The 25,785-nt window shown below is 52.2% G+C and overlaps 1 protein-coding gene across 2 annotated transcripts in view; it reads right to left on the bottom strand.

The window, feature by feature from the left end:
* Positions 1 to 25,232, bottom strand: part of RAP1GAP2 (RAP1 GTPase activating protein 2) — a 202,277-nt gene extending 177,045 nt beyond the window's left edge. Inside the window, exons 1-2 of one of the 2 annotated variants that reach the window (XM_059878465.1) lie at positions 25,157 to 25,232; positions 4,235 to 4,270 (exon numbers count right to left, since the gene is read on the bottom strand). In XM_059878465.1, the coding sequence (XP_059734448.1) occupies positions 4,235 to 4,257 (23 nt within the window). In that variant the 5' untranslated portion in view covers positions 4,258 to 4,270; positions 25,157 to 25,232. Of the gene's footprint in view, positions 1 to 4,234; positions 4,271 to 7,427; positions 7,562 to 25,156 lie in introns of those variants that run through there. The other variant, XM_003587395.5, reaches the window with a different exon arrangement.
* Positions 25,233 to 25,785: the final 553 nt, after the last annotated feature.

Below are 25,785 nucleotides of genomic sequence, written 5' to 3'. Positions count from 1 at the left end.
AAGAAGCCTGTATTTGTACATCCACTCCCCTTATTTTCCCAACAACCTCCTCAGCCCTAGGAAACCACTAATCTATTTTCTGTCTCTTTGGAGAAGGAAATAGCAATCCACTCCAGTATTCTTGCCTGAAGAATGGACAGAGGAGCCTGGCGGGCTATAGTCCATGAGGTCGCAAAGAGTCGGACACGAATGAAGCAACTTAGCACATGTGGATTTGCTTATAGAGACATTTCACATAAATAGAATTCTATAATATGTGGTTTCCCAAGGACCTATTGTATAGCACAGGGAACTCTGCTCAATGTTACTCGGCAGCCTGGATGGGAGGGGAGTTTGGGGGGCAATGGATACATGAGTGTGTGTGGCTGAGTCCCTTCACCATCCACCTTAAACTATCACAAGTGTTAATCAGCTATACTCCAGTACAAAATAAAAAGTTTAATAATAAAATATGTGGATTTCCTATGACTAACTTTCACATGTAATGTTTTCAAGGTTCATCTATGCTGTAGCATGAATCACTACTTCATTCCGCTTTATGACTAAATAATACACCACTGCATGGTGACACTATATTTTGTTTATCCGTCCATCTGTTGATGAACATTTGGATTATATCCACTTTGGGCTATTATTAATAATGCTGCTATGAACATTCATGTACAAGTTTCCGTATGGACATATGTTTTCATTTCTCTTGGATGTATGTTTAAGAACGGAATTGATGGTCACATGGTAATTCTGTGTTTACCCTTTTAAGAAACCGCCACATTCTTTTTGACATGCACACACTGCTGTATTTATTTGTTTTTGGCTGTGCTGGGTCTTCCTTGCTGCGCACAGGTTTTCTCTAGTTGTGGAGAGCAGGGGTTACTCTCTAGAAGCGGCACACGGGCCTCTCACAGCAGTGGCCTCCCTTGTCGCGGAGCGCAGGCTCTAGGTCTCACGGGCTTCAGGAGCTGCAGCATATGGTTGCGGTTCATGGGCTCAGTGCGTCCGTGGCATGTGGAATCTTCCCAGACCAGGGATCAAACCCATGTCCCCTGCTTTGGCAGGCGGATTCTTAATCCACTGCGTCACTACGAAGTTTGAATCTGCCAAACTGTTTTTCAAAGCAGTTGTGACATTTTACATTTCCACCGTCAGTATATAAGGCTTTGATTTCTCTACATTCTCACAAAACACTTGTTATTATCTGTCTTTTTTTATTATAGTCATTCTAGTGAGGGTGAGTTAGTATCTCACTGTGGTTTTGACTGCATTTCCCTGATGGCTAATGACATTGAACATCTTTTCATCTGCTTATTGGCCATTTATATATTTCCTTTGGAAAAATGTCTATTCAGAGTCTTTGCCCATGTTTTTAATTTTTTTCTGACCACGCCATGAAGCTTGCAGGATCTCAGTTCCCCACCAGGGACCGCACCCAGGCTACAGCAGTGAAGCCCAGGGACTGCACCCAGGCTACAGCAGTGAAAGCCCGGAATCCTAACCACTAGGCCACCAGGGAACTCTCCAGTCTTTGCCCATTTTTAAATTGTTTTTGCCTTTGTATTATTGAGTTGCTAGAGTTCTTTATATGTTCTAGATATAGGTCCCTTATTACATACGTGATTTGAAAACATTTCCTCTCATCCTGTGCACTATCTTTTTACTTTCCTGATGGTGTTCTTTGTGATGCAAAAGCTTTTTTATTTTGATGAAGCTAAATCAATCAGTTTGCTGTTCTTGTTGGTTTTGTGCTTCTGCTTTTAGTGTCATACCTTAAAAACCATTGCCTTATCCAAGGTCACAAAGACTTTCATCTATGTTTTCTTTGATAGTTTGGGCTCTTACATTTATGTCTCTGATCCATTTTGAATTAATTTTTGTATATGGTGTGAGAGGAGGATTCAGTTCCATCCTTTTGCATGTAGATATCAATCATCCAACACCATTTGTTGAAAGACTATTTTTCTCCATTGAACTGTCATGACATACTTGTTGAAAATCAACTGATGGGGACTTCCCTGCTGGTGCAGAGGCGGGGACTCCGTGCTCCCATTGCAGGGGGCCTGGGTTCAATCCCTGGTCAGGGAACTAGATCCCACATGCCACAGCTAAGACCCAGCACAGCCAAGTAAATTCAAAAAAAAAAAAAATCAGCTGACAGACTTCTCTGGTGGTACAGTGGATAAGAATCCACCAGCCAATGCAGGGCACATGGGTTCTATCCCTGGTCTGGGAAAATTCCACATGCCAGGGGCAACTAAGCGCATGTGTCAGAAGTCCTGAGCCTGTGCTCTAGAGCCTGCGAGCCACCACTACGGAAGCCCGCACGCCTCGAGCCCATGCTCTGCAACAAGAGAAGTCACCGCAGTGAGAAGCCCGTGCACCAAAACCAAGAGTAGCCCCCACTCACAGCCACTAGAAAAAGCCTGCACGCAGCAGCGAAGACCCAGCATAGCCAAAAATAAATAAATCAGGATTTTTTTAAAAAAGAAAACCAACTGACCACAAATGTGAGGGTTTATTTCTGGACTCTGAATTCTATTCCATCGATCAATATGTCTATCTTTATGCTAGTTCTGAACTCTCTTGATTACTTTCACTTGGTAGTAAGTTTGAAATGAGGAAGTATAATTCTCCAACTTTGTTCTTCTTTTTCAAGATTATCCTTGAACCACAACTAAGACCTGATGCAGTCAAAAATAAATAAATAAATTTTAATTTAAAATTAATTAAAAAATAAAAGACTATCCTTGAATTTTCTATGTGAATTTTAGGATCCGTTTATCAATTTTCACAGGGAAGTTAGCTCGGATTTTGAGGGATGGATTTCCAGTTCCTATTCAGTCTTGCTGAGCTCTAGCTCCACCTCAGTGTTCCCTGAGGCACCCTGGGATTTTTTTCCGTGAATTTCATCTTTTGCTTAACCAGATTACACTGGATTTTTGCTTCTTGCAATCAAAAGATTCTTAACCAAGCATAAGAAGGAACATGGTCCTACAGGCTATCCCCAACAATCCTCTCAACACCACCTCCCCAAGGCCTAAGCCCTCAGACCCCAGGTACCCAGAGACCCCACTGAGGTCCCAATTTCAGCACTGGTCCTTGCCCCCAGCGCTTCACTCTGCCTTGTACTGGTTCCCTTCTGGGTTACATGTATCATCTTTACTAGTTAAAACAACCAGGCCCTCAATAAACGCTTGTGAAATTGAATTAGATATCCCAAGACAGCATTGAAAAAAAGCCCATTCCTACTACTCTACACCCCTTAGTAACTCAGCTTCTTACCTAGCATCTCATGCAAGATGGTGCAGTGGTAAAGAATCCGCCTGCCCATGCAGGAGACACAAGGACACGGGTTCAATCCCTGGGTTGGGAAGATCCCTTGCAGGAGGAAATGGCAACCCACTCCAGTATTCTTGCCTGGAAAAGTCCATGGACAGAGGAACTTCGCAGGCTAGAGTCCATGGGGTTGCAAAGAGTCGGATGTGACTGAGCGACTGGGCATGCAAGGGGGAAAGAGGATCCAGAAGCAGACAAAATGTTTGGCCATAAACACGGAGGGAAAAGGAGCCAAGGTGATGAGAGAGGATCAGTCAGGGGTTCTAGGACAAAGGGGTGCTTTCTCAGAGCTCCCCAGCAGATGGTTAGACACATGGTAAACCGAGGCAGATGATTCCCAGACCCTGAATCTGGTGCTGGAATTCTCAGACAGCCCCCGAGGCCAGGCTGTTCAGGATGACAGATGTCTGGTAACAGATGACTCAATGACCAACTGACCACACACACACACACACACACACACACACACACACACACACACACTGGGGTGTTTTTTCAGGTCCTAGAACTGTGTGGCACAATTTTCCAAGTAGGTGGGAATTTCGGTAGACAGCCCCATGGGACTAGGACTCCATATAAAAACTAAAGAGATTGAAAATACAATTATCTCTCTTACACCCTTGAGCTGTGGCCTGAAAGTTTCACTGCTTTTCACATTTCACATTTTCCCCATGCTGGTCCCCCTGCTCTCTTCCCAGCATCTGTCTTTTCCCATATATTTCAGGAATCAAAAACCCAGTCCAGCCTCCTCCCAGTCCATGAGCCCCTGGACTGAGATGGAGAATCTGACATCCAACAGCCCCGCTCAGAGAGAGTTTCCACAACCAGGAGGGAAATGAAGGCCCCAGCACCACTCTGTCTGCCGTTACCTCTGACCTTTACATAACAGGAAGTGGCTACTTACTTGACCTTCAGGCTCGCCAGCATGGTCTTGTCGATCCTGCCAAGAGAAAAGCAAGGGCTTCCGTCAGTGTGGGGGCTGAGGGTTCTCACCTAGCACCTGCAGACCACAGGCCCCACAGGGCCCTGCAGGGGGCAACGCTGAAGTTCTCCTCCAGCCTGGGGAAGGGAGGACTGGGAGCTCTGGGAGGGCTGAAGCCACTCATAACCCAGTGAGATGGGTCCTGTTATTCTCCCTATCTTAGAGATGAGGAAACCGGCTCAAAATCACTGGTCCAGCCTGGATCCCAGTACCTGATTCCAGATCCTAACCACTTTGAATGTCATCTCCCTTTGTAACCCACACTCCACTAGAGGACTCTGCAACCCAGCCTCGGGGGGTGGGGGATGGGTCACAGCAGCTAGACAATCGATGCATGGATATTTCTGCTTTAGAAAGATGCCACAACCTCCAGCGCCAGGGACCCTCCTCCTCAGGGAGCTACCACTACCCCACAAGGAGGCACAAGCCACTCCCGGGACAGAACCTGACAGCAAGCTGCAGGGCGCGTGGCGGGTGGGATCTGTCAGGCACAGGAGCTCAGAGCAGATCACGTTTGCGGCAGACGGTCCCCGCAGCCAGCAACTCCGCCCAGCCTGCGCCCACCCTTGCTGGAAGACAAGGCAGGGCTTTGAGGCTTCTATTTTTACCCTCTGCATATGCCAGCCCTTATGGCTGGTAAAAGAGGCCCCTTCCTCTCTCCAGAGACAGAAAGGGAGGTGAGATTCCCACCGTCTGTGTCTCCTCTTGTTTAGGGGTCACAAACACCAGTGTCACATCACCATCAGCGTCACCACTGCCCCATGTTATCATCACCATGGTTATTCTTCCGGCGTTCAGTCACTATGCCCGACTCTTTGCGACCCCAAGGACTACACCGAGCTAGGCTTCCCTGTCCTTCACCACCTCCTGGAGTTTGCTCAAACTCATATCCATTGAGTCAGTGATGCCATCCAACCATCACCAATCATCACTATTAGTGCCACCAAGCTAGAGACCCTGGAAAGTTCTTACAGCCACCCCTGTCCAGCAGCTCAGCTCTGCCACAAGCTTCCCATCTACACAATGATTGGGGTCAGCAGGGGGAGGGGACAGGTGTCAGGGGCCACATGGTGAGGACGCAGAGCTGCCCCAGAAATCTCAAGTCAGCACCAAGCCCTGGAGCTGGGGGCGGGGTCCTTTCACTCTGAGTAAACTCCCAGCACCTTAGGGTCTCAGTTCCCGACAGCAAAACAAGCCACACCCGAGGTTCCTAGCCCAGGTCCCTCCTCCCAGCTTCTTCTGCACATGCCTCCTGGGCCCCTTCCTCGGGGCTTCCACGGGGTCCCCAAGGGTCTCATTCCCACCTCTGGAATGCAGACCCTCCTCCTCTCCCATCCCACCCACCAAATAGGAGTAAGGTGGACCCAGGAAGCAGATCCTTGCATTCTGCTGGAATATCTGTCATCCACAGCGACCCAACTGCAACCCCGACCCGTAAGCCCTTAGATTTTACATTTCCTCAAGGAATCTCTTTTCCTCCTTTACAACATCCTTGTGTTGTGGGTAAGGCAGAAACTCCCCACTTATACAGGGGGGAAACGGAGATCCGGAGAGCGGAAGTGTCCCATCTGGGTTCCTCAAAGAGCAAAAGTGCAGCAGCACCTTAACCCTGGGCTCCTAGCATGGCGCCCTCTCACTCCCCTCAACCGCCAACACTCTGGGTCACACTCTGGGCCACAGCAGCTCGGTCCCTGCACCCACATCCACACCTACTCGGGCAATAGGGTTCCCACGCTGGGGTGTGGCCTCCAAGGGCGGGGCCGATGGTCTGGCAGGGTTGAGATGGGGAGATAGGGCAGCCGTGACAACTGAGCTTTTCCCTTTCAGGAAACCAAGGCCCCCAGATTCCTCCACCGCCCCACTGCCATTCATTCACATCACCTGGTCCACCCCAGAGCTAGTGGACACTCACCCCAGCATCCAACAGAGCTCTGAAAATATGACCCCCGAGATTCTCTATACTGTCTGGGGTGGACCAGGGTTCCAGGAATCTGTAATTTAGCCCTCAACCAACTGCAGCATCTCCTCCCTGCTAGCAGCCATCCCGGCGCAATGTCCACTCTAACCCCCCAGCCCCACCTGGAAGCCCTGCCGTTCCATGTCTGGGAGCCCCTGTGCTTCCTCCCACTCTCCCTCACCGCTCATGCCCCAACCACGGGCCACCCAGCTTCCACACCAGGACAGCCCTGGCCACCCTCCTCCCACCCCAGCACTGGGAACCTCTTTTCTGACAGCGCTCCCAGCCTAGAAGCTGAAAGGAAACCGATAATGAAAACCACTAGACCCGGCTCCCCAGTGGAGGAGAAGCTGCCAGCAGCTGGTGGCCAGAGACAAGTCTTTGACCTCAGTTTCCCCCACTTTCTGGCCCTACAGAGAGGAAAAGAGCCTCTCCCGGGTCTCAGACAGAAACTTCAGGGGCAAAAGGTGGGCACAGAGGGTGAGGGGAGAGGTCAGAGCACAGAACCAGCTGCTGAGGCTCGGACAGAGCTAGGATTGGCTGCAGGGGAGGGAGGGGGCGGGCCCTTGGAGGCAAGCCTGCTGCCGGCTCTGGGCTCACCGCTCACCCCTGCCCAGAGGAGGCCGCCCAAAGGCCTGCACTCTCCCTGCAGCGAAGTCACAAAGATGACCCAGACGGGAACATAACACACGTGCACAGACAAGAACACGAGCAGGTCCAGAAGCTCAGAGGTGCACCCAGAAACAAAGGGCACACAGGGTCACACACGCAGGCATACCCACCCGGCCAGGCACACACCTCACACCCAGTCAGACATGCTCACCTACACACATAGTCTCAGATACACACACATGTTCGCAGTCATCACAGGTGATGAGATGCATGACACAGACACACATGTTCATGAGCCACAGAGTCACACTCCAGCTCCGACCTCTGAATTCCCTCGAAGATTGTACCCAAGGGACAGTGAGGAAAAGCCTGGTGTCTGATGCCCCCCATCCCCCCAGGATCTTCCATCTCCATCTGGCCCAGGCAATCTGAAAGTACCCCCTCCCCACCCTCGCAGTACCGACCAGGTCCCAGCCACAGGCTCAACCAGGCTTCACGGCCAAGTTCCCTTCCACTCCTTCCCCAGCCCTCCCATCTGTTACCCACCATCCGAAGCCCCCAAAGGAGACACTGCGCTTCCTGCCAAACATGGTTGTGGCCGAGGGGCGCCTGGTCCAGCGATGTCCCCGGAGCTGTTGGCAGGACTGCCGCAGCCTGGGAGCAGCGGGGTCCACTGCCTCCCACGAGGGGCGGGGCACCCACTGTGGCACCTCCCCCATCGCCTGCCCCCCAACCCGGCTTCCTGTGGGTGAGGCCGTGGGGTGGGAGGTGTGTCCTGGCCCCCAGGACGCACCAAGACAGGCAGGGGAGGTCGCAGAGGGCAGCTTCCCCTCACCCGGAGGAACCCACAGCTCCGGAAGGGGCTCGGCTGGCAGATTGCACCACAGCCCAAGTTGGCAGCTCTGCCCCACACCTCCCAGGCTTCCTGGAACCCACAGAGGCTGAGGATTCCCATGATTGTGCCTGGGTGGGTGGGGGTGGGGGGACAGAGACCCAGCTGGGAGCCCTGCAGATGGGGGGCACCCCCTGACTCCCGGAGGCTGCCAGAGGTGGGACCTTGGCCTTTCCACTTCACCCTACCAGATAAACCAGCCCCACACCTGTGATCACACTTGCACACATGTGGACACAGTATACGTACACCCACGTGGGCCCAGGGCACACACACACATGAGCACATAGGTACACACAGGACCCACAGGTACACACTGGCACACACATGCTCACATACGTCAACAGACATCCACATACATGTGCACACGGGTACTGCACACTCATATGCAGGTGCATGCAGACAAAAACACCCGTGTGTACACCTCAGGCACACACAACTCCCCGTACAAACACACCCAGGCACACACTCAGATCACACACACACTCCTACCAGCACCCTCACTTACACAGGCACAGGTCTGTGCTGCTCAGACGCCGCCCTGGAGCATCGAGACAGAGGCCAGCAGTGCCGAGCTCCTGCGGACAGTGGCGGAGGTGGCGGGTGGCGCCCTGTCTCTGCTTTTCCCTCTGGAACCACAAGCGAGTGAGTCCTCATCTCCGTCTGCACCAGGGCTGACCCTGCCTGGTGCACGGCAGGCGCTCACTCATGAGAGCTCCGTAGAAGGGCGTGGCACACACACTGCAGCAGCCTAGGGTGCACGCTCAGTCATTCAGTCGTGTCCGACTCTCTGCGACCCTATGGACTACAGCCCACCAGGCTCCTCTGTCCATGGGATTCTCCAGGCAAGAATACTAGAGTGGGTGGCCATGCCCTCCTCCAGGGGATCTTCCCAACTCAGGGATCGAACCTGCATCTCCTAGGTCTCCAGCATTGGCAGACAGGTTCTTTACCACTAGCTCCACCTTGGAAGGGTAGAGGGTCACAGACGGGCTGCCAGGCCCCCTCCACCAAGCAATGGCCTCTCCCATTGGCCCCCCTTCCCCAGAGCTGGGAGTCTGTGCTATGGGGCCAGAGGGCTATGCCCAGGTCGTAGACAGAGGGCACAGGCATTTTTATTTTCTTGACTCCTCGTCTGCAGGCAAGGCAAGAAGGGGCCTCAGACCTTTGGGGACAGCAGAGGGGCCAGCCCAGTCCAGGGCTGGGAGTGCCCAGTGTGGGGTCCTCTGCTCCGAGGCAGTGGGCTGCTCAGCAGGAGCCTGGTGGGCCTTGGTTCAGGCTGCACCCTCTACCCCCACCTTCACCAGGAAAGGAAGAATCATGTGGTTCACCTTCTAGGGTTGCACAGACCACTGGCTTCCCATTGGACGTCCACTCCACACCCAGATCTGTCATCCCTACCGCACCCACCCAGACTCAGGAGACACTCAGCAGGTACTAAGGACACCTTGGGTCCTGCCTGTCTTGCATCCAGTAGGTGTCTCTCTGAGCAAGACAGCTCTGTGCTCCATCAGCTTCTGGGGGGAACACCGGTCCAGGCCAGGCCAACCACGGCTTCATCCTCCTGGTTCAGGAGTGGACAGGAGACCTAAGCAAACCCACCCTGACTCGCTCCCAGAATGCTTCCCTGCTCTCCTCCCTAGGGTTGCTAAACCACAGGATGGAGCCCCAGATGCAACTCACAGCCTTGGCCCAGGAGTCATGTGGGGTGACTAATAATAATAACAAAATTCCTTTTGCAAAGTACTTACTTTAGCAGTTAGAGGGAGTTCCTGGCGAGCCCATCATTGGAGCACAGCATCTGATGTGTTTTCGCGTGAGAGAGAGAGAGCTGGGGCTGCCGTCACAGCAAGTGTGGACACTTCCGCCCCCATCTTATCTACCCTTATCAGTATGCATATGTGCCATGTGTGCTGTGTGTCAATGTATTCTAGGGAAGACACGGCTGAGAGATGCTCTCATTCAGGCCCCTACAGTCTGCAGACACCCAGGTTATCACCCAGGTAGGAGACCACTTGGGCCAAGTATTCACAGACCCAGAAGGGACACAGGCCTAGGTCCAAGCATTTGAAGATCACAAGGGCAGCCCAAGGACCAGGCAGGGAGGAGCATTTCAAGACCAGGTTGGATTCTCCCATCTTGCACGGCAATCACAAAAGACCTGGAATCGTGGGTTTCAGACACCTAGCAAAGGAGCAGCAATGGCCAGGCTGCATCGGCAAGAAGGGGCGCAGAACTCACAGTCTGGACTTGAACTTGAGAGTCCAGAAGGACCTGTGCCCTCCTTGCCCCCCAGGGCCCAGACAGAGGGAAGCAAAGTTCCCAGATAGCTTTTAATTTTACCCCATAAGCTCGGGAGGGAGGTGAGAGCCATTCTAGAGCCTCCTCCACTCTCCTCTCCTCAGCGCTCAGGTTCCCAAGCTTTGGAGCTGTGTGACCTCCAGCAACTTACCTAACCTCTCTAGGCCTCAGTTTCCTCCTCCCTAATAGGAGATAAGTGCCAAAGAATTGATGCCTTCAAACTGTGGTGCTGGAGAAGAGTCTCTTGGACTGCAAGGAGATCAAACCAGTCAATTTGAAAAGAAATCAACCCTGAATATTCATTGGAAGGACTAATGCTAAAGCTGAAGCTCCAATACTTTGGCCACCTGATGTGAAGAGCCGACTCATTGGAAAAGATCCTGATGCTGGCAAAGATGGAGGGCAAAAGGAGAAGAGGGCAGCAGAGGATGAGATGGTTGGATGGCACCAATGACTCAATGGACATGAATATGAGAAAACACCAGGAGATAGTGGAGGACAGGGAAGGCTGGCGTGCTGCGTCCATGGGGTCACCAGGAGTCAGACATAACTTAGCAACTGAACAATAGGGGATGGCTGCCACCAACCTCACAAGATTATAAACATTAACACAGCCCAGGGCTCCCACACCATTCCCGGAGCTGTTACATGTATTATTAGGATTCCACCTTCTCCTTTGGTCTCTCTCAGCCTCCTGCTGCCCCTGCTCTGACCCCTCGGTTTTTCTTCTGGGTGGAGGTGGGCAATAAGGGGCCCATGGCTCCCTGAGAAGGACTGTGAGTCGAGAGAAAAGAGAAGCACTCCGCGTGCCAGGCCCAACCCTCCTGCCTCACCGAGCACAACCCAGCTTCCTCCCAAACCACTGCTGACTCAGCATGTGGGCAGTCAGGAGGGTAGATGAGGACAAGTGACCGGGAAAGGGGCGCTGGGGCAGTGCTGGGTCTGAACTGACTGTAGGCCAGCACTGACCTTTCCATCTCACCACTGCTTCTGAGATGACACCACTTTCTCCCCATTTTACAGTAGGGGACACGGAGGCACAGAGAGGTTAAGGAACCAGCGCGATGGTAACAGAGCTGGGTCTGACTCCAGAGCCCAATTTCTCAGCCGCTGTCCTGCACAATGATCTGCAACAGCAAATCAAACCTGCCCCCATGACTCTGGGAACTTATAGAAATACCCAGTTCGTGCAGAGCCCATTTTACAGATGGGGAAACTAAGACCCTGAAAGCAAGACTCATCTCAACAGCTGGGAAGAAACAACAATGAAGCAGGAAGGAACACACACCCAAGTCCTTCTCTCCTGAGGTTGCTACCTCACCCTTCCACAGAGGAAGGGCCCACTTTGGATCACCAAGACCCAAGGCCCTGGCTTCCCTGGTGGGAGCCTGTGGGTGTTTCCAGTCCAGCTGAGGAGGCAAGTCCCAGCCAGAGTCCCAGCCCTGGGACAGGGCTCCAGGGAATCCACCCAGTTCTCTGGGCTTTAGAGAAACTCGGAGCTGAGAAAACTGGCCCGGATCAGAGGAGGAAAGGCAGCCCCAGGCCCTGCCAACAGCCCCTCCATCCTGTCTGCAGGTCCTCAGGCAGGAGGGAAGGGTGAGACAGTGTGGTTTCCTCCACTTGTCCTCTCAGCCACCAGCGGGAGCTGAAAGATGAAGCAGCTCCTTTCCCAGGCGTGGGGATGAGGCAGTTACAGGAAGCCAAGGAAACAGATGCTCCTAGAGAAGCAGGCACTAGATCATTCGGCCTGGATCCTCCCCTACTCCAGACAGCGTAAGCTGGCATCAGTACTGAGCCCGCAGTGCTCAGCTCTCCTCCTGGCTCGACCACTGAATCACCTCGAGCAAGTCGCATGCTCTTAGAAGGCTTCAGTTCACCTGGTGAGCCTCTGCTTTCTTTATAAGCCACAGGTAAGGACAAAGCACAACGACAGAAGGACACTCTGGTCCCCAGGAGAACAGGGTGCCATGGCATTTGGAGCCAGCAGACCCACACTGGGTTGGGCATGTACGCCTTGGGATGAAGATTAAACCTCTCACATCCGCTTGGTGATTTACAGTGCCCTGGTCACCTCCCCCTCACCCTGTCTCAAGGGTTAGACTGAAGTTCCCATTGCACAAGTTCTGAAAAGCAAGACGATGACCAAAAGAATTACAAGAGGAGTGGTTGTGAAAGCTGGGTTCCAAGGGCGGGACCCTGACATGCGACGACTGTGCAATTTACTCTGATTTGTTCTGTAATCCAGTCTATCAAGAGAACTCCCAGCAACGTGACTGGGGACTGGAGAAGCTGAAACATGTGCCATTATTTCAAATTATTTTTAAATAATAATAAGGTATCAGCCTGCAATGTGGGAGACCCAGGTTTGATCCTTGGGTTGGGAAGATCCCCTGGAAAATGGAATGGCAACCCACTCCAGAATTCTTGCTTGGAGAATTCCATTGACAGAGGAACCTGACAGGCTATAATCCATGGGGTCGCAGAGAGTCAGATGTGACTGAGGAACTAACACACTTACCCATCAGATAAGAAAGGTTAAAAAAATTAATAATGATAGTGTGAGGATATAAGGAAACAGGCACCCCATCATTAGTGTGTAGATATTTGGCAAGACTTATCTTTTTTTTTTTTTTAATTTGGCTGCGTGAAGTCTTAGTTGCGGCACGCAGAATCTTTGATCTTAGTTGTAGCAATGTGGGATCTAGTTTCCTGATCAGGGATTGAACCCAGGCCCCCTGCATTGGGAGCACAGAGTCTTAGCCAGTGGGCCACCATGAAAAAGCCAAGATCTATCAAAATTTTAAGTGCACACACTGTTCGTGCCAATTATTTTGTTTTTAGAGATTTATCTCACTGGTAAACTCATATAAGTTGACAAGAACTATGCACACAGATGTTAACTGTATCATTGTTTATAACAGCAAATAGAATTAGTAACATAAATAACCATTATTTCACTATATTGTGGAACAAGCACACCATGGAACACTATGCAGCCATGAAGAGGGAGGTAGGATTTATATATTATTACATAAAGATATTCTAAAAACTAAACAAACAAAAAGATACCCAACAGCTCATGTAACAGGATCCCCTTAGTTTAAATAAATATGTAAATGCTTGCATATGCCTAGACAACTTCTGGTCCAGGACTGGTTGAATGCAACTGGAATTGGAAATCTGGGGGGAAGGAACTTTTCACTTTATGTCCTTCTGTGCTGTTTGATTTTTTTTTTATCAAGAACATGTAATAATTTAAAGGAAAAGTGTTAAACAGATGGTTTGCTAAGAAGAAAGAAGATGAAGAAGAGGAGGAGGAGGGGAGGGGTGGAAGCTACAAAAGCTGATTTCTTTAAAACCTTCTTAAGCTATTTAGAGCTCAAACTGACCGCTGATCCCAGACCTGAGACTGCCTCTTCTATCCTGAACATAAGTCTGTTACCCTGATGATAAGCCTGTCTTACCCCAGAGAGGGGGAACCCAGGTCTCTCAGAGCCTGACTCCACATGGTTCTTCCACCCACTCTGGGTTGTTGTTTTTTATTTGATTGCTTTGTTTTTGGCTGTGCCATTCAGCCTGTGGGATCTTAGTTCATCAACCACAAACCGGGGCCCTCAGCAGTAAGAGCACAGAGTCCTAACCACTGGACCACCAAGGAATTTCCCATCTACTCTCCTTTTAAGCAAAGCGTTTGTGTCTCCATCTCAAGTAAGAAAACTCCAACAAGACCAATATACCACTTTTCTGGGGGAAATTTGACAGCACACATCGGAGTCCTTATGTACCTGCCAAGAAGCTTCCAAAATGCAGATCAGGGTCAGTTTGGGCATCTGCATATTTATATGCGCACTACTCTCTAGGTATATTATGCTTCAATAAGTAGCTTTAAAAAAATGCATGCCTTTTGACCTAGAAATACCAAAGGGGGAAAAAATCAGAGCTGTGTGCCAAGTTGTACTTTTGAGGGTCTCAAGCTAATTGCTACCATAACTACGAAACGCTGGGGGTGATCTAAATTTCCAACAGTAGGAATAGGTGAGAGAAAGACAACACCGCTCAGCAATACAGCTCAACTCAGCCAATAAAAATTAGATGGGAAAAATGTGGGAAAAAACGTTTCCATAAAATGCCAAAAAGCAAAACTTGAATTTGCCATGTTGTTGGCCACCATTTACATAGCATTTACATTGTATTCTGGGCTTGTGCTTAGTCGCTCAGTCGTGTCCATCTCTTTGCGACCCTGTGGACTGTAGCCCACCAGGCTTCCCTGTCCATGGGACTCTCCAGGCAAGAATACTGGAGTGGGTTGTCACGCCCTCCTCCACAGGATCTTCCCGACCCAGGGATTGAACCCAGGGCTCCCGCATCACAGGCAGATTCTTTACTGTCTAAACCACCAGGGAAGCCCTTACATTGTATTAGGTAGTATAAGTAATCTAGAGATGATCTAAAGTATATGAGAGACCTAAATGACCATCAACAGAAGAATGGATAGAGAAGAAGTGGTGTACTACTCAGACATAAAAAACAATGAAATGTTGCCATTTGCTGCAACTTGGGTAGACCTGGAAGGTATTACACTTAGTGAAACAAGTCAGACAGAGACAGACTGTTACCATTTATACTCCAAATCTAAAAACAAAACAAAGGAATGAATATAACAAAACAGAAACAGACTCGGAGATGTAGAGAACAAACCAGTAGATACCAGAGGGCAGAGGGAAGGTGGTAGGGGGCAAGGCAGGAGTAGGGGATTAAGAGGTACAAACTATATAATAAATTTAAATGGAGTACAATCTTTAAGTTTTTAATTTAAAAAAATAAACTATACGGGAGAATGACAGAAGCTATATGCAAATACTACACCATTTTATATAAGAGACTTAGCATCGCAGGGTTTTGGTACCCTATGGGGTGGGAGATTTATCTCACTGGTAAATTCATATAAGTTGACAAGAACTATGCACACAGATGTTAACCGTATCATCGTTTATAATAGCAAATAGAATTAATAATGTAAATACCATTATTTCACTATATTGTGGAACAAGCACACGATAGAACACTATGCAGCCATGAAGAGGGAGGTAGGATTTATATGTTACTACATAAAGATATCCTAAAAACTAAACAAACAAAAAGATACCAAACAGCTCATATAACAGGATCCCCTTAGTTTAAATAAATATGTAAATGCTTGCATATGCCTAGACAACTTCTGGTCCAGGACTGGTTGAAGAGACCAGTCTATCCATAGAGTCCACAGAGTCTATCCACCTCTCTATGGAGATGGGTGGGGAGTCCTGGAAGCAATCCCCCAAAGACACTGGGGTATAGCTGCCCATGTGATACCAGGCGAGCAAGTTGCAGTAAGTCTCTGAAGAGGATAAAACAGGCTAACACGCTCAGAATCATGGTTTTCAAGTTGGTGCTGTTGTTTAGTTGAAAAGATGTGTCTGACTCTTTGCGACCCCATGGACTGTAGCCTGCCAGGCTCCTCTGTCCATGGGATTCTCCAGGCAAGAATACTGGAGTGGGATGCCATTTCCTTCTCCAGGGGATGTTCCCCACCCAGGGATCAAACCAGAGTCTCTTGCATTGGCAGGTGGATCCTTTACTGCTGAGCCACTAGGGAAGCTGTTGTTCAGGAGGTGAGATTAAAAAATCATGATTTTTTCCCCCTTCTTTGTGCTTTCCTAAACTTGCTAAGTTTTCTTAAATAAGCAGGTTTTGCTTTATAGTGAGAAAAACACAATAAATGTTATTTAAAATAATGACATACAAAAGGTAGCAAAAGGAAACAAGAAAGCGGACGGGCCCTGTGTTCTATTAATAAAATAGTGGTTCTCCCATGCTATGGGTGTGAGAACCACCTGGGGCTTGAATAGCATAAGGTCAAACCCCAGCCCTGAGGCTTGCAAGCAGTGTGAACTTGGGCAAGTTTCTCAACCTCACTGTGCCTCAGAGCAGACTCCCCATCTATAAAATGGGGATATTAATGGTACCTACCTCATCAGGCTCTTGGGAGAGGTATATGAGTTAATGCGTGGTAAGCCTTCAAATCAGTGCCTGGCACAGATCTGTAGACCTGTTAGCCAGTACAATGGCTAAAATTCGGATCCCATCGTTCTGGGATGGGAACATCGTTCTGGAATCTGCATCTTTAACAAACTCCCCCAAATGATTCTAATCCGGTGAGAAACACTGGAATGAAACCCAGTAAGATACTCCCTTTATCTTTGGTGGCCCTTGGAGTTATCTACAGGAAAGCTTGGGCACTAGGAGCTGTCTGAGGGGAATTCTCCCTAAAGGAGATAGCAAAGGCAGCTCTTGGCTCTCCCCTGCTCTGCTGGGTCACTTCCCACCCTCCCCCTTCTACTGCAGAGCCTCACCTGGCTGCTTCCCTTCCAAAATGGGTGAGAAGGTGGGCATCAGCACCCTCTACAGGCAAGTCTGGGTACTGCAAGGAGCAAAAGTGGGCATCCTGCTTCTTGCTTCTAGGATGGGAGCCATATCGCCTCAGGCAAAAGGGATGGAGGGATGGAGGAATTCTCTGTATTGCAGGAGACAAGCAGCAACCACCTGCTGTCAGAACACATGGGTCCCAGCCCGGATTCTGACTGTAAATGTAGCTGTGGGGAAATCACGTAGACTCCTGTCGCCTCACTTTGTCCACCTATAAAGAATAACTGCCAACATTTCTTGAGAATCTCCCGTGAACAAGTTATGCCATACCTTTTTATTTCATTTACTCCTTACCACAATCATGTCCTCCATCCTGGAGCCTCAGAAAGATTAAGACTGGACTTCCCTAGTAGTCCAGTGGCTAAGACTCCATGCTCCCAGTGCAGGGAGCCCTGGTTTGATCCCTGGTCAGGCAGTGAGATCCCACGCACTGCAGGTAAGAGTCTGAATGCCACAAGTAAAAATCCAGACTGCCGCAACTAAGACCTGGCACAGTCAAATAAGTAAAAATATTTTTTAAATAATAATAATAAAAAAATATTGGTGGCTCAGTGGTAAAGAATCCGCTTGCCAATGCAGGAGACACAGGTTCAGTCCCCGATCTAGGAAGATCCTACATGCCACAGGGCAACTAAGCCTGTGTGCCACAACTATTGAGCCTGTAAGCCTATAGAGCCCAGGAAGCACAACTACTGAACCCCATGCGCCCAGAGCCTTTGCTCCACAATAAGAGAAGCCACCGCAATGAGAAGCCTGCCCACCACAAATGGAGAGTAGCCCCAGCTCTCCGCAAATAGAGAAAAGCCCGCACAGCAACAAAGACCCAGAACAATAAATAAATAAATTTCTATAAAATAATTTTTTTAAAGGTTAAGGGACATGCCCAAGGTCACAGGACCCATAAGCGGCTGTAGCAGAATTCAAACCCAGAGCCCCTGCTTTTAACAATTCTGCCATTTCCACCGAAAGTGAGGGCAGTGCTTGATGCGAGATACAGCCAGGCTGAGCACCAGCAAAGCCCGAGACTCTCCCTGGCCCCCTGCCAATGCCCAGCTGAGGAGCAGCCCCAGCTCGGGCCAGGATGAGCAAACCCTGAGATCCCCAGGGTTGGCAAGCTGGGTGGGAGTCCCTCTTCAGACAGATGAACAGTGACTCAGGCAGAGGCAGCCAGGTGGAGGACAGGCAAGAGGAGTGAGCTCTCTCTGATACTTTAAAAAAATGACCTGCAGCTCAAAGCCAGCATGTGCATTTATCCTGACTTCCCCGGATAAAGAAGGGGTTCCTTGTGGGATCTGTGCCTCCAAGCCCAGGGGAAACCCTGCTGGAGCCCCGGCTTCATGGCACCTCCACCAACCCTGTCCCTTGCCCCTTTGAAGGGAGCAGGGCTGACTTAGACTCACATAATAAACAGAGACAGAAAAGGCCTACTCCTCTCAGGGTGCCCTCTTCTTTCCCCACCACTGGCCCTGCCCTCAGAAGGACACTTCACAGGTAGGTGCCTCCTGTATTACATGAGAGTTGGGGGTGGGATTGGGGCTGAATCGTGCAGCTCAGTGAAAACCTGGACCAATGTCTCATCTGAGGCCAAGGGGATCTGTGGCTGGAAGTGCACGTGCCTGCACGCTCCACTGTGTCCAACTATGTGCGACCCCATGGACTGTAGCCTGCCAGGCCCCTCTGTCCATGGAATCTTCCAGGCAAGAATACTGGAGTGGGTTGCCACTTCCTCCTCCAGGGGATCTTCCCGAGTAGAGTCACCGCCAAAGAAATAGCCCAGTGAGTATGAAATAGCCCAATACATACTGATGGTGTCCCCATTTTAAAGATGAAGAAATGGGCACAGAGAGACTGAGTAATGTGCTCAAGATTACACTCCAAAGAAGCGACTGTGGCAGACTGTCCATCCCATAATATACCCCCATCCCACATGCTCTTCTTACCCCGTGACGGTAACACTCCTCCACTAAGTGATGGTGTATATGTTCCCCCTCCTCTAGCATCCATGTGGATCTGCGACTCTGGCAGAAGTGATGTTGCATCATTTCCAAGGCCAGATGACAAAAGGTGAAAAGGCATGTGGGATCCTCCCAGATGAGGGATCAAACCTGTCTCCTCCATTGGCAGGCAGATTCTTTACCTCTGAGCCACCAGGGAAGCCCCGGATCTGTTCTTGACACTTGCTGCTGTCCTTTCCTGGGCTTCCCTGGTGTCTCAGACAGTACAGAATCCGCCTGCAATGTGGGAGACCCAGGTTCGATCCCTGGATTGGGAAGATTCCCTGGAGAAGGGCATGGAAATCCACTCCAGTATTCTTGTCTGGAGAATTCCCATGGACAGAGGTACCTGGCGGGCTACAGTCCATAGGGTTGCAAAGAGTCAGACATGAGTGAGCAAGTAAGCACAGAGGCTCTTTCTTGCCCCTTAATTCAGCCACCACACTGTGAGGAAGCTCAGTCTAGCACACAGAGAAACCTGTGTAGCGAGGAACCAAGACCTCAGGCCAACAGCCAGGATCAAAGGCCAGACATGTGAGTCACTGAGCCTTCAGACAATTCCAGCCCCAGAAGATGATGGCAGAGCAGATACAGGTCTCCCTTCAATCCCTGCCCAAACTGCAGATTCATGAGCACAATAAGCATCGCTGTTGTTTCAGGTCATAAGCTTCTGGATGGTTTATTAAGCAGCACCAGATAACCAGAACAGGGAACCAAGCGAGCTGGCTCCAGGGCTGTGCACCCGGCCACCCTGCAGTGAGAGACAGCATAGAGAAGGGGTACAGAGCTTAGGTCTGGAGTCAGACATACGGTCATGTTCATTCATTCATTCACCCATTCATCCCATGTTTACTACATCCTCACTGTGTTCCAGACTCTCCACTAGTGTGGAGGGTATTCCAGTGAACAAGACAGACAAATCCCTGCCCTGGGAGGGCAGGGGAGTGGAGTACCAGAGAGGGATAACGTTACACAGGTATTTATATAGGATGATGCGATCCAAAGGGGACTGGGTGGGTGGAGAGCCCTGTTTAGAGGGGATGATCTGAGTTGACCTCTCTGAAGGGGAGACTGTAAGGATGAGACGGACATAGCTTTGTGAAGAGCGGAGGGGACAGCAGCAAGTGTCAAGAACAGACCCGGGGCTTCCTTGATGGCTCAGTGGTAAAGAATCCGCCTGCCAATGCAGGAGACATGGGTTTGATCCCTGGTCTGGGAGGATCCCACATGCCTTGGAGCAGCTAAGCCCATGTGCCACGACTGTTGAGCCTGTGCTCTAGATCCTGGGAACCACAACTACAGAAGCCTGCATGCTCAAGTCTGTGCACTCTAGAGCCTGTGCTCCTCAACAAGAGAAGCCACCTCAGTGAGAAGCCTGTGCATCACACCTAGAGAGTGGCCCCTGCTGGCCTCAACCAGAGAAAAGCCCGCACAGCAGAGCAAGACCCAGTACAGCCAATAAATAAATAAAGAAATTAAAAAAAAAAAAAAGAACAGTCCTGGCTACACTATTTCCTAGCTGTGTGACCTTGCAGAAGTGATCCAGCGTCTCTGAGCCACCACTTCCTCATAAGATGGGGATGCTTTCAGAACCCACCTCATAGGATTGCGCTGAGGAGCCAGTGAGCTAAAACATGGATCATGACGTATGACCAGGGCCTGGCACAGGAAGAGGAGCTCCATAAATTTCAGTGATTATGCTAAGGCCAAGGCTACTGGTGGGCTGCCTGGAGCCCCAGAGACCATTCTGCTCCCCATCAGACACTGCCAGGCATGGCTCCAAGGGAAGACAATACGAGCAGGGGAGGTGGACGGACCCTCCCACTGCTGCACTGGTGGCCAAGCCACTGAGGATGGGTCAAGTAGACGCAGGGTGCACACCCCTGCCTGAAGATGCTGACACCCAGCCTAGCTTCCCCCCACCCGCTGCAGCCAGCCTGACTCATCTCCTCCACCCAGGGCTCACCCAGCCATCATCCTCAACTCAGAGCTTAAAGGATGGGGCTGGAAATTGGACCGGCTGTCTCATGACAAGCCCCGCCTGAACAGCAGTGGGCAGCCACATGGCCAGTGGGGGAGAAGCAACCTCCTCAAGGCAGAGGGAGGGAGACCGGGACAGGAATGCCGGAGAGCTGGGCAGGGCAGAAGACGCAGGAACCTCAGGGGACCGGGAAGTCCTGCTGGGTAAAACACCACTTGCCATCAGACAGGCACAGCCCCAAGGACCTGGAGAGCACTGGGTGGGTGGCCAGCTCACATCCCCAGAGAAAGAACACGAATAAGTCAGAGCACACAGCAGTGCACACAGACACAAGCTCAGAGGAGCACTGCTTAATCACAGAGATGTGCAAACATGGCAATCCAGCAACATGCCCTCCAGGGACCCACATGCACAGACGTGCACATACATACAGGTGGACCTCACCGTGCCTGAATGCCTGTCACTCCCCTCTAGGTCTTGCTCACCACCAGTCATCTAATTGGCAGGGTCCCCCGGGTGCCCAGATCCGATGCCATCTGCTGAGCCAGGCCTGGCAGGGCCCAGCTCACACACCCAGCATGATCCGGGAAGGAGGCGGACAGCCCTGGATCTGAATTAGGGAAAGAGGTGGAACCCCCGCTGGCCCAGAGAGCAAGTTGCAAACTCAGAACCCAGGCCTGGTCTCAGGCCAGGTTCCCCAGAGTTCAGTCCTTGCCTTGGTGTCCCACCTGCCTTGGGAGCCCCAACAGCTGGTTTGCACTCTTGAGCAGGTGGAGTGGAATCTACTCAAGGATGGTGGCAAACAGAGCAAAAAACAAACAAAAAAGTGTAGCGTGGCAGACTTGATGCAAAACTTCCCTCTAGAGAAGCACCAAAGCATTGAAAAGGGGTGGGCAAGAAGAGAGTGTCATCTGGCTCTTTAAAAGGGGAGGACATGGGACCTCCCTGCTGGCCCAGTGGCTAGGACTCTGCACTCCCAATGCAGGGGGGCCCTGGTCCAGGAACTAGATCCAGCATGCTGCAACGTAGATCCCACACGCCATGCAGCCAGATAAATAAATGAACATATTTTAATGGGGGGGGGGCAGAAATGGATAGGCTGGCATTACTGACTTTGTTTTTAAACTAAACTTGTTAAAAATAAGAGGAATCCCAAACTGTAGAGGAGTCTTTAAATGATTGTAAGTGAAGACAGTGGCTGTTGCAACCGCCCACCCTAGGCTGGGTGTGACCTTGCCTGAAGGCAGAAAGTTGGGCACCATGACCGTCGTGTGGCCAGCCTGAGCGGCCCCTGCGTAAGTCAGAGGCAGCCGGACACCTTCCCTACTGTACGACCTCCCCCTGGGGAGGGCCACGTTGCTCAGAGATGGGAGAGGACCGGGAGACAAGGGTCACCATGGTACCATGGCAACAGGCCTTGGCAGAGGCACATCCTTGCCTTCTCCAATCATGGCTCACAACGGGACCCAAGTGTTTGCAGACAGCGCCTCACCTGCCAACGTGGGTGGTGGCCCAGGAAGCAGAGGCAGATGCACTGGAGCAAGGAGGAGGAGGGGGCTTATAGGTGCTGTTCCCTGAAATATGATACCTGCCCTGGCTTATGCCAGAGGGCCCCCAACTAATCCTCAACCAGTGCCATAGCACCCCACTGCTCTCCCGCCAGCCCAGCCTGTCCCTGCCACTCCACACACCCCCAATCCCTGGGCACCAAGGTTGCCCAACTTGCCCCAGAGCCCTGGTTCCTCCATCACTCTGGGTTGCCCTCTGCCAATTCGTTCTCCCCGCCCTTCCCGTTTTCCATTTTCTCTCACCCTCCCCCACCCCTGTGCCCTCTCCTTCCCACTGACTGTAGCCCAGACCAGTGCCCACGACCATCTGCCAACTCCAAACGCCAGCATCCACCCGCCTGCCACCCCTCCTTCAACCACCTGCTTCTGAGATGCTTGTTCCCCTCGCCCCCTCTGCCCACCCTCGGGGCTCCCATGTGCTAGACTGGACAGAGCACTGGGAAAGGCACGTCTGAGCAACCGGCATATTGCCTCCAACTCACAGAATGCAGAGCAGAACCATGCAGGGGTCTGGGAGACTGCGCCACATTCCAGGAAGAACTGACCAGGTCAGGGGCCAGACCCCTGAGTCCCAGATTCTCTGACCAGGATGGGGGTCTTTAGAGGTCACCTAATCCAACCTCCTTCACCACTTTAAGTGATGACTATGTGAACCATCTAGAACATACTGTCTTCCCAAATACACAGAAATATTCCATCATGGAGCCCTTGCTACGGACCCATTGCCATGTTCAAAAATTTAGTAAATACCTACAACCCCAGAGAAGAAAACTGAGGCGGAGAGAAGATTGGAAATTTGCCCAGAGTCACACAGTGTCTGACACCTCAAAGAGTACTTCAAACCATCTCGGTCCCATGTCTTACTCCAGTCACTTCTGCAATGACCGGTTCCTGCAGGCTTTGAGCAACAGCCTACGGCGCCACGTGGCAAGGCTTCCTCAAGGACTCTGGGATCTTCTCTGAAGCCACAGTGTGGGATGCCCACACGAACCTGCTGGGGCTTCACATGTGCAGCCTGGAAGCATGCGGGACTTAAGGTCCATGGTCGGGACAGAGCTGATGGATGAACACTTTCCTGTTTCTCTCCCCAACAGGGCAGTTCTGAAATGCATGGTCCTGGGGAGACCTCCCAGGAGAGAGCAGTGGGAAAATTAAAAGCATGCATCCTCCAGTTCTGCTTTGGGAAAACACAGGTGGAGACACAGAGAGAGAGTTGAGAGGTGGAGCTGGGATTCAACCCAGGTCTGAGTCACAACACAGCCTTGTCTGCTGCTGCCACCACCATCCATGCCAACGTCCCCGTCCCTTAAGGTTCAAGTCATTCTGAACCACAGTGACTCAGCCACACTTGATCCAGACCTGGCCATGGGAAGGGGTGGGGGGTGGCAAGGGTGCCTGTGGCAGGAGGGTCTTCTTCTCTGGAACTGAGGCCGTGCATGTGTGTACTAGGTCGCTTAAGTCGTGTCTGACTGTTTGGGACCCCATGGACTGTAGCGCACCAGGCTCCTCTGTCGATGGGATTCTCCAGGCAAGAACACTGGAGCGGGTTGCCATTTCCTATTCCAGGGGATCTTCCAGACCCAGGGATCGAACCCATATCTCTGACATCTGCATTGAGAGGCGGGTTCTTTACCACTAGCGCCATCTGGGAAGCCCGGAACTGAGGCCACCTTCCAACAAATCACCCAACACCCTGGGCTAAGCGGGCTGAGTGGGAATCCCAGCCAGATGTGCCCACGCCTACTCAACTTTAGCATCTGCCTCTGCCAAGAAATTCGGTGACTCCAAGCCCCCATCCCATCCAATCCCTCCACAATTCTCAACATCTTAGAAAGGAGGAGGAACCTGAGGTAGCTTTTGGAAGCCTGAGCAGCTGGATCTATAAGACACCCACCCTGCCCCACTCCAGAACTCAGAATATCCAACACACTTGCTTGGAGATGAGGGAAGAACACCCCCCCAACTGCTGCCCACCTCTCAAAGATGTGCGGGGACTTTCCTGGGGGAAATCACTGATGGAGACCTCACACGCCCTGAGTCACTCTTTGCCTCCTGACTCCTCCGCAGCTGGGCGAGCTCTCTGTTTACTCCTTACTCTGCAGCAGGAAGACCAGGGGAGGGGGGAACGGGTGCCTTCTCCCTTCTCCGTGGGAAACTGAGGCCCGTGGGGCTTAAGGGACCGCCCCAGGGTCATCAAGCATGAAAAGAATCAGAGAGCCTGGAGCCCAGCCCAGGACAACCCTATTATTCTCTACGGAGGCTGCTCCAATGGGGGCCACTCAACAGAGACAGATCCCAGCATTCAGACCCCAAACCCCACTTGCATATAAATGCCCTTTGGTCTGTTAAGTAGGGTGTAGAGGAGCCACACAGACGGAGAGAAAGAAGGGTGTCCTCCTCAACCAGCTCCCAGGTCAGGACTCATAGTGTGCCCCGGACCCCCACCCAGGGCAGGCACCCCCACACTCATCACTCAGGGCCTCCAAAGGTGAGCATTACGCTGGAGCCCAGCCCTGCTCCAAAGGTCCACAGAGGCCTCTCAGACAGCGCCCCCACCGTCCTGGCTCCCCTCCCTGCAACAGGCACAGGTTGGAGTGAGGCCGGGGTGGGGTTTATGTCCTTTAGGAGGAAAAAATAAAAAACAACAACAAACCAACTCAGCCTAGCTCCAGGGTCCTTCCTGGAGGTCCTGGCTTTTTCCTTTCACCACCACCACCTGTAAACACCCCAGCTCTGACCTCCACCTTGGTCATTCTCCAGCCAGAGACTTTGACAGAGCCTGGGCTGACGTCTCCCTCACCGCAGAGACACCCCAGACGTGTGTGCGCCATGCCCCACCGGTAGGGTGTCTGAGGACAGTCACCCCACTTCCCAAACAACCCATTACGCTGAACTGCTCCGTGGAATCGCAGCACAGAGCTCACTCACGTCCACACGAGCTGAGCTCTCTGCAGACACACGCATTTGCCCTCACCACATACACCCCAATTCCACCCTGGGTCCAGTCCCACCCAAGACCCGCGTTCTGATCCCCGCTAACTACGGGGTCGCCACCCTGCCCCAGCCCCTCTGACCTGCGACGCCGGCGCCCGCGGGCTCACTGCTCGACGTGGACGGAACGGCAGCAGTCTGTCGCGGCGGCGTCCCCCGTCTCCATCCGGCCGCCAGCCCCCTCCTCCTCGGCGGCGGGCTCCCCCGGCCGCCCGCCCCGCCGCGCGCACCGTCACCGCGGCGCGCGCGCGCGCACCCCGGCCGCGGCACAAAGCGGCTCCCGCGACCCGCCGCCGCCGCCGCCGCCGCCGCCCGCACACCTGGCGGGCGCGCCCCACCGCCGGAGCCGCGCACTCGCCGCCCGCAAGCCCGCGCCTGGCCCAGGCGGGGCCCTCCTGCTGCTCTCCGCGACGCCGCCGCCGGGGTCCGCGCCCAGTTCCCGGCGATGCCCACTCAGTTCGCCCGGCGCCGCAGCCGCGTAGCTGCGGGAGAATGGGAGGGAGATGGAGGGGCTGGCACGCTGGGCCGGAGAGGGCACGGGGGCGGTGGGGGTGGGTACGGCGAGTCCCGGGTGCGGCGCCGGGGATGCTCGCGTCGCTGCCGCCAGGGGACTGCCCGAGGCGGCTCCTCGGAACAAAGGCGCCGGGCGGGGCAGGCGCGCCCAAGGGACCCAGGGGAGCGGAGGAGGGGACAGCCCACCTGCCCGCAGAAG

Source organism: Bos taurus, chromosome 19 (genome assembly GCF_002263795.3).
Source record: "Bos taurus isolate L1 Dominette 01449 registration number 42190680 breed Hereford chromosome 19, ARS-UCD2.0, whole genome shotgun sequence".
NCBI lineage: Eukaryota > Metazoa > Chordata > Mammalia > Artiodactyla > Bovidae > Bos > Bos taurus.
The sequence above is the reverse complement of the archived record's forward strand: the minus strand, read 5'-3'. Positions and strand labels throughout refer to the sequence as shown.